Source organism: Suillus fuscotomentosus, assembly GCF_016647785.1.
Source record: "Suillus fuscotomentosus strain FC203 chromosome Unknown F5891scaffold_1, whole genome shotgun sequence".
NCBI classification, from domain to species: Eukaryota; Fungi; Basidiomycota; class Agaricomycetes; order Boletales; family Suillaceae; genus Suillus; species Suillus fuscotomentosus.
This window is the reverse complement of record NW_024539513.1, coordinates 1130489-1143147: the sequence shown is the minus strand read 5'-3', so window position 1 is coordinate 1143147 and position 12659 is coordinate 1130489. Positions and strand designations below refer to the sequence as shown.

Here is a 12659-nt window from a genome sequence, read left to right as displayed (position 1 = left end):
TAGACAAGTACACGTTCCCACTGGTACTACTAGTACTATATCACCCTTCACCATCGTATCAGTAACCAATTTGTGTCGACAATGGCAGCGACATCGACAACCCTAAGTCGCGTTTTCCAGATACCACCAGAGTTAACCGAACACACTCTCACCCTTTGCCACCCTCGCGATGTTGAGTCGTTCTCGCAGACCTGCCGGAAAGCACGCCGCCTGGTTTATGGGAGCCCAGATCAATATCTTTGGCGCCAATTATTCCTTCTGTTCCCCTTCGACGATCCTCGGTTGATCTCATCCCCATTTCAGGAAGACGGTCAATTCAACTGGAGGAAGGAGCTACATCGGCGAATGGAGGCGCAATTAATCGCTTGTCGCACAAGTTCAACCCTTGAAGACCTCTTGAAGGCCATCGAAACTTTTATTTCTGTGGTGCAAAGCGCAGCCCCCGTTACATGGGGACACGAACGTGTTCCATCCCCCAATTTATTGTGGGTCGTTGAAGTGTTGCAATCCACAAATATGCTTCGCTACTTGCCATTACTCTTCTCAGAAGAGGGCAACCAATCGTTGGCTCGCCTGCGAGCACACCTTGCACTGACATTGGATGAGTACGATGATGACGACGTCGAAGGGAAGGAAAGGTTGAAATCAATACGGACGAGGAGTCGCTGTCAGGTTTATGACCTACGAAATTACCATCAAGACAACGACTGGGGCCCATTCAACATCATAGCAAGAGATGTGGATTGGACTCACATAGAATCGATTATCAACGTTGTATCTATGAACCTTTCTGACCGTCTAAATGATTGGCCGGATACAAGGCCGCGATATGGGCTCGAAGCTACTCGAGCATATTCAGCACCTGGCACCACATCACTAGCAACAGGTGATTGGGCAGGTATTGAAGGTCACTGGAGGAGATATGTCTGTTTCATGGATTATCGGTATGACTTTTGTTTACCATCTATTCGCCCAACACTCAATTGTCTCGCTGTACCATCAGAGATTTGTTTGGTGAGTATATTTGTAATCCGAGTTCTTACATTCATTGATATGTTCATCAGCATTCAATGTAATGATTTTCTTTGAGGCTTACCCTGATATTCAAACATTCCGCAGTATGGCAACAGAGGCCACGGACAACGAGATGGCACCTATTTTGACACTCCACATTTTGAAGAGGCTATGCGCCTTATTGAGCTCAAGCTGACGCTCATAGACGCTCAGACAATACCTGAAGTATACACACTCGGCCACTTCCCTGATTCCCCGTATACGCACTACCCCACCCTGTATTTCACCGGATCATCCTGGGGCATAAAGGGTAATGAGGCGACTGTCGTTGGCTCTGTAACCATGTCGGAAGGGGGCGTAGTACGATGGCGATTTGTGAGCCCTGTTATTATTACTGATTCCACAAGATACGAAACCGAAATAGCATGAGTTACTCCAGGCATCTATTGCCAATTCGCATATTCAATGGAGGTAAGTTGTACGGTGTTACAACGTCAAAAATGCTTATAATGCACAATATTCAGCTCCGAAGGGGTGCAAATTGGCGGCATTGCTAGTGCGTTTGGAGTAATAGGAACATGGACAGGGGTTCATCATGACCATGGTAAGTACCTATTAGTTAGCTTTTGATCTGGTGCTGCACAAGTTCTACTTTTGCAGGCGATCCTGTCGGTATGCAAGCATCTATCCATCATGTACTCTTATACTCATAAGCTCTTTGGCATCATAGGTCCTTTTTGGCTTTACAAAGTAGAGGATGATCATCCCATCTATATGCGAACTCTCGTGAACAATTGAGTCGATGCTGGAACCACTTCATGATTGTGACGTCAATCACATAGATACTATTTTCTTGCAGTGTTTTGAATATTGCTTTCGTTGTATGGGTAATCAGTCGGACTTCGTACATATCCCGTACCTAAGCATCATCCAATCACGATCGCTTATGTCATCAATACACGAGACATTAGCGAACGCGTTTTTTTTCTCTTCTTTTTCATACTTAACAACCTTCAGCTAGCTTTGCCCTGGCAAAGTAACTCTTAGCCAGCCCGCCTCGGCTCTGGGTATTCGGCTGGATGGGAGAAGAAAAGGCATACCAGGAGTTCAATTAAGCCGGAGCGCCTCCCAGACTCTGCCACTGCCTTTCGAGGCAGCATGGGAAGTGCTTGACTATGCAACTCTGACATCTTCGAGTGTAGCCACTAGAGAAATTTAGTAGTGAGTCTAGTGACAGCATTACTTCGTTCAATCATTTCCAAGGATTGTACTTTTGGACGACTCAGATCGCTGGTCAAGGTATATCATGATGTTGCGTCAGAGGATCCAACAACCCGATCCGTTCGAGTTTCCTGTCGTTACCAGTTGTCGTCTGTCAGTCAGCAGCAAACATTTGATGCTGATTTCTCTTGATCGTTACAGCCTTGTACACAATCGATTAGGAACAACTTCGAACGACGAGTCTGCATCGCAAGGCCTATCAATCCTTAGTGCCTCAAGATTCTGAAGATTTCCTACGACCATCAACGTGGCGTTGCGAGCAAGGCAACTCTTGCGTACATGATGAGATCTAGACATTAATGTATCACCTTTGAACACCTCGTCGTCCAGAAGTATAAGCCAATTTAGCTAGAGATGTGTTCGAGGGAGAAACTATAAAGGTATATCCAACCTGGAACTTTGGAGATCAGAACGAATAGATTCTACATAAGTACGAGAGAATGTATGGTATATCATGTACTGACGAGAATGAAAGGTGAAGGAAGAGAAAGTAACAATGGAATGTACTTTGAAAAGTATGAGACAAAGGCTGAAATAATGACTGATAAGACGTGGTCTGCATGGGGCGAGATTATGTGAAAAAGTGAAGCATGGCGTCGTAAAGTCCATAAATGAGTCCAAGTCGCTTCAGATGTGGAGTGATGGTTGCATTGACGAGACACGAGGGCGACCCGCGCCTTGTTCTAATATGTTGGTCATACTGATCCATAATCGTGAACGATATGTTTCTTTGTGATTTTGTACAATAAATAAACTCCTGATACACCTTGATTGCACCAAACAAATAGATGTTTCATCAGGATGGTATCATCATATTCATGAAACCAACTTACTGTTTCGCAATTGGACACGACCCTAATACGCCGGCGCTTCGATGTTCACCATTAAGGCCCATTCAAGGGAAACTCATCTTCAATAAAGTCTGGGGCTTTGAAATCTTGATCGAGAGGCAGTACGAAGGCCGAAATAGTGTAGAAGATCACAATCGCATACTCCGTGATCATGTCCATTACGAGGAAGATTTCCCAGTTGCCCGTGACCAAGTCGAATTCTGCCAGGCTGCTAGTATTGGATGAGGTTGTCGAACCGGTAAATGTATCCGTAGTGATCGTGGATAGGACGCCGTACATCGTCCGAACGGCCAGGAATGGAAGTGCGAAGGATATCATCTTCAGGAGCTGAAAATGAAGTGTAACAACATTAGTCAGATATATAATTGTGCTCTTGCAAGCTCACCCGCTTGCGGTATTTCATGATAAGGTGCACTTTGGTCCACAGAAAGATGCAAATGCCGACAAGGGCAATGTAGTGGATAGAGAAAAGGATGAAACCTGACTTGCGCAAGGTGCTCGAGCCCGAGCTGGAACGTGATACAGTGAAGAAACCGATGACGGTTAGGAGTACACCTGCTGCGTTGAAGGTTCGAAGAGAGTGGAAGATAGATTCATCTGTTGGTTCGCCATCAGGCCCATCAAATCTATGATGATATCAGCTCATCCTATCCAGAAAATAATAGCAACGTGATGGCCCACATCAAGCGCAACAGACTAAGCGTGGAAAGCAATAGTGGAGCTAGGCCAACTACTTCTAGCATGTAACCCGCGGTGTATAGTCCATTGTTCGCAGGCGTAATCTTTTCAGCTGCGACAAGGAAAGCTCCACCCAATACTCGTACTAGAGAAATGACAGAGTTGAAGCTATGACTAGAATATCAAACGACTTACTGATGCAGAATACCAGTAACGAGGTCCACCGGCCTCGCCATATGCCGCATTTGGACGCCACCTTAAACGAAGTAAACAGAAAGGGGATATACATCACAATTGTTACCACCGCAAGAATTCCTTGGGTATTCATGTTTTCTCAAGAACTGGAGGGGGAAAGGAGTATCAAACTGAGGGAGGTCATACGGGGATTGCATCAATTTATATGGACCACAGTGGGGAAGAGGCAGTGAGAGCTGCTTCGCCATATCTATCACCTCCTTCTGATCCGCTTTGACAACCGCAAGGTGTTGTGAGATGCTGTGATACTGTGAATGTAGAATTGATGGTACCGCACGGTTACACGAATCGCGGGTTTGTAGACGTGTTTCAGGTTGTATGACCAATGTGGGTCCTGATAGCATTACTGCACGGACCGCCGAACCTCCTTGAAACACGTCGGTAAAACCAACCATAGGACCCTGAGGCACACCCTACACAACTTACATGCGTTCCATATAGCACGGTCCTCGACTATCGCCGACTACTATATATGCTATAGCCAAGTCAATACCACGTGCATTATGCGAACAACAGGGTAGGACGCGTGTTGGTACTTTCACACCTGCTCGGGGATGCTTGAAATGTGAATAATCTCCGCAGTCGAGCTTGAGCTGAAACCCGACGCAACGGATAGAGTAGCCATGCGGCCCATGCCGAGGAGTTGGAGAAAATGGAATATTGATGGAATAGGTTGTTGTATATCACGATTGACCATCGGGCATCTGGGATCTGTAACAGTATTCAGCTCATCCCATGGCAACTTGATGGACGCTCACGGAGTGCAACAAACCCAGCGTGCAAATCAGCAGTGGGATATAGGCCAGATGCTTGTAGGGCGAAATCACTGATATATAATCCGGTGCTGCGACAAGGAAAGCGCCATCCAATACTCGGGCTGGAAGGTTCAAGCTATGACTGGTAGAATATAAAACTTACTAATGCAAAACACCAGCAACATCCACCCATCGCAGCTCGTGATACGCCGTACTTGGAGATTCATTTACATATTTTTACATAAGAAATTTGATCTTCGCCAGTCCGCCAAATTCGCACCGCCACTTAGCCTCTTTCGGGCCAAGACAAATCGTCCACAAGTTTTTACTTTTCGGGTCGGCACTACAAATGAAACTGCCACGACGTGTGCCATGGGCAAATATTAATGAGCTTGATCAGCTCTGTTCGTGGGTCTTCATGGACGAGAGCGATCTCGAGGCGAAACGGTTCGCAATCAACAGAGTGAGCTTCACCTGAATCAAATATTCTCGACGGTCGTCTGACAGAGTCTAGTTGTCGGCATGGAGAGCTGTGACTGCATTGCCTCATGCGCTGGAGTCCACTCTATCAATCCTAACGGCCCGCTTGATTGATACTTCTGAAACGCAACAGAGCCCCTCCTGGTTGAGTCTGAGGCAGAACTATGCTGCTGCGATCATCCGAATGGTAAATGGTCTCGTGGATCCTTTACAGGCGGGAGCATATGCGAGATCTATAGCATCTATCGCCGCCCAACTAGGTTTACCTTCTTGGTTAGTGGAATTGAGGCATTCAGCTACGCATGAAGACCTTCCCAGCCTTGAAGTGCTCAGGGAAGCGGCACGGGAGGTGAGCTTCTCTGAGAAATGGACGAAATTCTTATTCTTATCGTGCTTCATATTTGGTGGGTGTGGTCAGTCACTGACATGGTTATTGCACAATTACTTTCTTCCCACTATAAATCCTTCAGCTCCTAGACCGAGTACGGCGCCACCTTTACGACCGGTCACTCCACTTTTAAAGCAATACAAGACGCTGGTGAAGATCGTCGCGCGTGATACTTCTCTCCGCAAACAAAATCAACCCGATATCGATGCGATCATGCGAGATATAGAGCGATGGCTCGCGGAAGCCAAGCTAGCTGCAGATTTTGCGGCTGATGCGTGCGGGTGGGAAACCATTGATGGCAATGACGTCGAACAAGAGGACTCCAGAGAAAAGTGGGCTCTAGAAAGACTTTGTGATGCCTTGATTGAGAAAGGTGCTCTCGTATCTCTCTCACAAAAGTACGTGTTTTCGCAGATTCAGAGCTTCCCGTTGACTAGAATACTTAGGAGGAGAAACCTTCCGTCTGACGAATTTGTACCTCCTCACTCGTCGCTTGTGTTATGGACTCCGTTGTTGGCACACACACACACGTATCATCCTACCTTCCCATCTGTTCTAACCACTCGGATTGTGGAAAATCTTCTTTATGAGCAGCCAGACTTAGGATTTGACATGGATATCGGTTTCGTTAGAGGCAGACGAATCTCAAAATGATCCATCGTATCATCTGGCTCTCGCGAAATGGGCTGTGTGGGTTATCAAGGCATATGATAATGGTCAAGAAAACGGGGAGTTAAGCCTCAGAAAGAATGTAATTGTTCAACTAGCTTCTACCTCTTGCTCCGGGTAAAACAGAAGGGGCAAAGAAGATTGATGTGTGAGTAGAAATTTGATATTCGGCTATTTCATTGATGCGAAGAGTATGCAACAGGTTGGCTGCTCTCCTCGGGGCGGTGAGCTCGGGTTTCACGGAACTGCAGACAGCATCCGATATGCTTCTCTCTGCCACGCATCCGTTACAACCCCAGGTGAGTAAATTGAAGGCCTATTTCATCCCCTTTCTTGATGGACTACAGCATTGGGATGCGGGTGATCTGACGGTGATGAATGAGCGGCTTCATTCTCTAATGTCTCTTGATGGTGAATGTCAAAAAAGCACAAATGATCCAGACTCAGCGCCCACTACATTATTACCGGTGCAAGGTGCAAATATAGGCGGGTGGAGATTGCTGGACCATCACAGCGGCTGGAAGTCGTGTCCTATAGGCATTTACTATTCAAATCATGCAATGTCAATAGTGTAGACAATTAAATGTTCCTTGCATAACTATCGTCACACGACCCGTCCGAGTCACAGTCACGCCACACTGCGTATTATTACTCAGTTTCCCCGTTTCCCAGCATTGCATGATTGAAGTTGCACTGGAGCATAGGCGCTCCAAGTCCTTACCTCTCTCCTCTGTTTTAGTAGTGAACTATGAAGTTCAATACACCGCTACCACAGACGCTACCTAAAGAATGCACCAAGGCAGCAAAGATTTGTGGGCATCTGCCGGCTTCTTCGTGGGTCACGGTGGCGCTGATACTTTGCACAGTTTCTTCATTCGTGGATAACAAGAACAATGGCCTTGACGGTGTGAGTATAGCTGTTAGCAGCACAGGGGTGAAATCTCAATTGATATACCAGGTCATTCCTCGGAGTGTGTTAGAGAACGCCAAGGGATTCGCCATCTTCACTGTTTTCAAAGCAGGCTTCCTCTTCTCGGCAAGAGCGGGAACGGGGATTGTCATAGCGAAGCTTGATGACGGATGTGGGCACTTCGCATATTACGTATGCACCAGTACCGCTCACAGGACTTATTAATGCTTAGCATGGTCTGCTCCAAGTGCTATAGGCTCAGGTGGCATAGGCGTTGGTGGACAGCTTGGTGCGGAAATGACGGATTTCTTAATTATCCTTAATTCAACTTCGGTCGGTCTGCGTGTTTCCTGAATCGCTGCGTTTCTTCGCTGACATGTCATTATAGGCTGTTGTATGTCAATATTTATTTCATTTCAGTACTAATTAAGCGCTAATTCTTGTTCTTATGGCTTAGAGATCCTTTATGTCTGCTGGTAACCTCACTTTGGGAGGCAACATGAGTGTCGCGGTGGGCCCTCTCGGGCGGAATGGTGAAGCGATCGGATCCGTGAATTCAAGCGGCAAGGTTGCTGCCATGTACGCCCACCTCCTGTCATCCACTATACCAATCAATAACTCAGACTTGAATTATACAGGTACAGCTATTCGAAAACACGAGGCTTATTTGGTGGAGTTTCCATAGAGGGCTCTGTCATCGTTGAACGTCAGGATGCAAATACGTTGGCCTACAAACAAGATGTTTCTGCGAAAATGCTTCTCAGCGGGGCAGTCCCTTGTCCGGAGTGGGCTTCGCCTCTTGTGAAGACACTCGAATCATGCACCGGATTGCCAGGAACTCGGAAGTGGGTTGACGAAGGAGCACGGGATCAGTCTGGTTACGCATTCGCGAGCCCAAAGAGTGAGGGCAGTACTCCTTCCTTCTTGAGCAGGAAGAAGAAAGGAGTCGATTTTCCCCCGGAGCACTGGGGAAAGAGAAGTGAATCTGGATCGTATTTTACTAGCGGGAGAGCGGACGTTGATGCTGGCTCTACTCCGTGGGATGACCGCGCCCCACAGTCAGGGTCTGATTTCCATACAAAGTTCGAATCTAACCCTGCGCCTCCTTCGCAAAGTCGCCACCGGTCTTTTAACAGTGTCTCTGCATTACCAGGTGTACAGGACCAATATGACCCCGCATCACCGTTCAACTCTCTGCCACCATTTAGCACTGCACACTCGGGCTTGAGCGACAACAATGGTGCTCATTCGCGCTCAATGAGCATACCATCTGCCAAACAATCCTCTAATCAGCATTCCTTTGCGGCTTATGCAGACCCTTTTGCGTCCAGTTCACCGCCGGGCGATAATTTCTTCGAATCGGACAATCGGTCGAGCTATCGCGCGCCGCCATACATAAAAACTAAAGCAGAATTGGTGTCGTCTGTTGCTCTTGGTGAAGGTGTCAGTCGTGCGATAGCACTCTACGATTTCAACGCGGTTGAAGTATGATTCTTTCTCTCTCATCATAATGAGCAACTGCTTACTGGATCACATGTAGGCTGGCGACCTTTCTTTCTCTAAAGGGGATGTAATTCTTGTAACAAAGAAGAGTGATAGTACTGATGATTGGTGGGTTTCTCTCCTTCCACGTCGATATGAGATGATTTCATGACTTGAATCAGGTGGACCGGAAAGATCGGTGGCAAAGAGGGAATATTTCCCGCTAATTTTGTGGAAACTGTATAAGTACGATGGGAGCGCATCCTCATTGATCAAGCTATGTATTGAGTATCTCAAGAGCATCTCGTTGTACCCTTAGACCATAGTCAGCTGTATTTGTTGTATTAACGATATGTACATGTATTTGGGTCGACAAACATGGACAACCTTCTCCTATCCACAAGTTCAAACTAAGGATCGTTGAGACAATGGAAGATCCAATGCCAAAGGCAGCGAAAAAGTATTACGCCGTGAGAGTTGGTCGCGAAGGACCACGAATATACGACTCCTGGGCTGAGGTGAGTTTGTTTTCTTTTGGGTTCAATCGAAACGCGTCCCCTTTCTTAATGTCTATTTCAGTGCAATGCAAACGTGAGCATAAAGTAGACCATGACTGATAGATGCAAACCCATAGTACGACAACAGGTTTCGCGTTGGCCTGGTGCCGTTCACAAGAGCTTCCGGTCTCACACTGCGGCTGAGGAGTGGCTTGCGTTAACTGGACCAAGTGAGTAATTCAACGACTAATGGTGATGCTACTAAGTCTTGGAAGTCATATTACCAGCTTCTAGTATGGAATCGATATCATCTAGTGGACCCAGCGTGTCATGGACCTTTAAGCCGAGAGTGGCAAGATCCAATCAAGAAAAAGCAGAAAGACAACCACCAACCCTTGAAGGACGCGATCAGACTCCCATCGAGACACATACACCTGGACCTTCATCGGAGAGTATCATTCTTTCAGAGGAGCAAAAAAATGTGCTTCGGAGGGTCGAGCGCGGCGAGAATGTATTTTTTACCGGGTCTGCGGGTGCGTAATTCAAGCTGACCCCTGCATCATTGATGACTCTGTCCAGGCACCGGTAAATCTGTTCTTTTACGGGAAATAATTCGAGCGCGTGGTGGGCGAGGCCACTCAGGTCTCGCTATAACGGCCTCAACGGGAATAGCATCAGTTAACATCGGCGGAACTACCGTGCATTCATGGGCGGGTATCGGGCTTGGTCTAGAAGACGCAAAGAAGCTTGGGGGTAAATTTCTTGGTCAGCCTAAGTTTGAACGGGTCAAGCAACGGTGGCAAAGCGTTCAAACTCTCATAATAGATGAAGGTTTGCGGCATACGGTTTATTATTATTGTCTTATGAGGAGGCTGATTGTGTTACTACACAGTATCCATGATCGACGGAAAGCTCTTTGATAAACTGGTATGGTGCTACCGAAGCATTGTAATCTTATGCTGTTGACACTGCCTCTGAACAATAGGATGCCATTGCTCGCATTGTAAGGCGATCAGACAAACCTTTTGGTGGAATACAAGTACGATCCAAACCATTTCTTCTTAACTTATGGTTTCTGATGTGTTTGCAACCGGTAGTTGATACTTTCGGGAGACTTCTGCCAACTTCCTCCAGTGCCGGATCGTGGTAAGGACGGAATTCAAATACCATCTACGTTCGCATTTGAGGCGGAAAGTTGGAGTCGTTGCATCAAACAGCCTATAGTGCTAACACGAGTTTTTCGGCAAAAAGAGCAAAGTGAGCGATATTTCGTGATTCCGCCTTCACTCGCCTACATAAATTTAGAATTTGTCGACATGCTCAATGCGATGCGTTTTGGAAAGTTGGATAAAGCTTCTGTTCAAGCTTTTTTCAGTCTTTCGCGCCCAGTCGTATATGAGGATGGCATCGGGCCAACACAGCTGTACGGGATTTTCGTATGTTTGCGTTATTTTAGCCTCAAAACTTTCTATAGGTACCCTGTTCGCTCAGAGGTTGATTCAGCAAACCAAAGAAAGCTTGCTTCACTGCCTGGCGATGGAATCAAATACCCGGCAACTGACTCACCTGGACGCGATTCGAATGACAATCTTGTTTCACTCGAACAGATGGGACGCTTGTTGGAAAGGCTTGTGGCACAACGAGTGATCCATCTAAAAGTGAGTCGTGCTCCTTTTGTTTGCATGTCCTGATCTCACACACCGCAGGTCGGTGCACAAGTCATGCTGATCAAGGTAATGTCAGCTGCTTCCAATACGAGCTCTTGAGTCAACACACAACTCCATAGAACATGGTACAGGGGCAGCTGGTAAACGGGTCTGTGGGGCAAGTGATCAGATTTAGTACTTCTGAGGAGGCTATGCAGACCGCTACTCCAATTGCTACGGAAGAGGGTCTCAAGGGTGGCCCCTCCACGAAGTCTGAGCTCCCTGCCAACTACGACAACTCGCAATGGCCCGTTGTCCGATTCACGTGTGGCAAAGAAATACTGTGTGTGCCAACCGACTTTACCGTCGATAATGCAGATGGTGGTGTAGAGGCGAGAAGACGACAGGTGAGCCGCCTGACTTGCACTTAAATTTGGTGAATGAACAGGATTAGGTTCCCTTGATATTGGCTTGGGCACTGAGTGTCCATAAGTCTCAGGGGCAAACTCTTGAAAGGGTGAAAGTGGACCTTGGGCGAACTTTTGAGAAAGGCCAAGGTAAATCCTTCCTGAAGACTCATGACGCGTGTTCATGACGCGTCCTCAGCATATGTTGCACTTTCTCGTGCTACTAGCATGAGCACCTTGGAAGTATTGAATTTTCATCCAAATAGGTAAGCTTCTTGTTCAAAATCTGCTTTGCCATGTTTGAACTAACCACGCCTTGTTGTGGCTGCAAGAGTAATGGTGCACCCTCGCGTATTGGAGTGGCATAACAATATGGAATGTGAAATGCTGAGTGACCAGATGTACGTGGATGACGAGTCCGAGGCCATGGACAGAGACGAATCTCGGGAAGCCTATTGGACTTGATGTCTACGTCATTGATAATAGGATTGGTGTTTTTTCTCATAAGTGATCAATATCATGCTGAACATGCACTTCAGAATGACAAGTAGTAAATGGATCGTCGTATTGTTTTTGTGGAAGGAATCACATTTTCCCACAGCGCTGGCATCCTCTGCTTTGGACGTTGGCCTTGGTACACTGGCACTCTCGGTGTGCGCGTTTGCAAATATATCTTTCCCCGGCCTGCTCTCGAACATCTTCTTTGGATAGCTGAATTACATTCTCCCACTATGACGGCTTGATATGGTACCAGGAAAAGGCATTTAAGGGAGCCGGCAGCCAATGTCCGATCTTGCTCCATTGTCTCTTGCCGTCTATGCATTTGGGGAGCCAATTTCGAGGTATCAACAACATAACTGGGTCCAAGAATACTCCGACCCAAAGGAGGGGAAAGGCATCATACAGTAGCAGGCGCTCCGCTGTCTGCTATTCGACATGGTATTCACGAATTTCGCTGTCGATACGAACCAGGTCTCTACATGATATATCATACAAGACGTATCCAGTGCGATTGTGTATCTGTGCGTGAGAGGGTTTGATGCTAGCTGGTTCTAGATAGTTTATAATGGATGGGTCATAGAGAAGACTGAGGACAACTCGGTGGCATTAGGTAAGGTGACAGTTTTTGAGTTAAGTATTTCAAATTTCAGTCACGGTCAAGCGGTTTCTCCGTACACGTGACGATGATGCTGTTCGAGGAACGAGTGCCAAAGAAGGGCGACTCGTGCACGTGGCCAGGAGGATGAACCAATGGCAGTGGGCGATCTCCTTGCTTGGAGCCGTCATGGTGTTTAAAGCAGATCTGGGGCTTTGGATCCTGAAGGAAGGTGACCCTCGGGAAAGCA

The 12659-nt window shown here is 47.0% G+C and overlaps 5 protein-coding genes across 5 annotated transcripts; 4 read left to right on the top strand and 1 right to left on the bottom strand.

Moving 5' to 3' along the window:
- Window positions 1-81: 81 nt before the first annotated feature.
- Window positions 82-2012, top strand: F5891DRAFT_1205507 (uncharacterized protein; the record flags this gene model as incomplete). Its single annotated transcript, XM_041369023.1, has 6 exons — window positions 82-1014; window positions 1120-1389; window positions 1439-1485; window positions 1539-1618; window positions 1675-1686; window positions 1745-2012. 6 exons carry the CDS (start codon window positions 82-84, stop codon window positions 1810-1812), a joined length of 1410 nt encoding a protein of 469 aa, XP_041234065.1. The 3' UTR covers window positions 1813-2012.
- A 1001-nt stretch (window positions 2013-3013) lies between these two features.
- F5891DRAFT_16571 (uncharacterized protein) lies at window positions 3014-4336 on the bottom strand. Its single transcript, XM_041370750.1, has 5 exons — window positions 4020-4336; window positions 3828-3969; window positions 3532-3772; window positions 3129-3473; window positions 3014-3071 (listed from the first exon to the last, which is right to left on the bottom strand). The coding sequence occupies exons 1-4, from the start codon at window positions 4150-4152 to the stop codon at window positions 3180-3182; spliced, it is 810 nt and encodes a 269-aa protein (XP_041234064.1). The 5' UTR covers window positions 4153-4336; the 3' UTR covers window positions 3014-3071; window positions 3129-3179.
- Window positions 4337-5114: 778 nt separating this feature from the next.
- F5891DRAFT_993361 (Las1-like-domain-containing protein) lies at window positions 5115-6969 on the top strand. The gene is made up of 7 exons (XM_041378242.1): window positions 5115-5297; window positions 5349-5663; window positions 5733-6100; window positions 6149-6272; window positions 6337-6488; window positions 6574-6670; window positions 6719-6969. Exons 1-7 carry the CDS (start codon window positions 5184-5186, stop codon window positions 6944-6946), a joined length of 1398 nt encoding a protein of 465 aa, XP_041234063.1. The 5' UTR covers window positions 5115-5183; the 3' UTR covers window positions 6947-6969.
- A 43-nt stretch (window positions 6970-7012) lies between these two features.
- Window positions 7013-9159, top strand: F5891DRAFT_993353 (uncharacterized protein). Its single transcript, XM_041378241.1, has 9 exons — window positions 7013-7183; window positions 7238-7278; window positions 7330-7453; window positions 7514-7614; window positions 7670-7675; window positions 7739-7860; window positions 7920-8766; window positions 8822-8892; window positions 8946-9159. Exons 1-9 carry the CDS (start codon window positions 7120-7122, stop codon window positions 9007-9009), a joined length of 1440 nt encoding a protein of 479 aa, XP_041234062.1. The 5' UTR covers window positions 7013-7119; the 3' UTR covers window positions 9010-9159.
- Window positions 9009-9957, top strand: F5891DRAFT_16295 (uncharacterized protein). Its single transcript, XM_041370738.1, has 4 exons — window positions 9009-9281; window positions 9343-9354; window positions 9409-9490; window positions 9548-9957. The coding sequence occupies exons 1-4, from the start codon at window positions 9192-9194 to the stop codon at window positions 9799-9801; spliced, it is 438 nt and encodes a 145-aa protein (XP_041234061.1). The 5' UTR covers window positions 9009-9191; the 3' UTR covers window positions 9802-9957.
- The last annotated feature ends 2702 nt before the right edge of the window (window positions 9958-12659 follow it).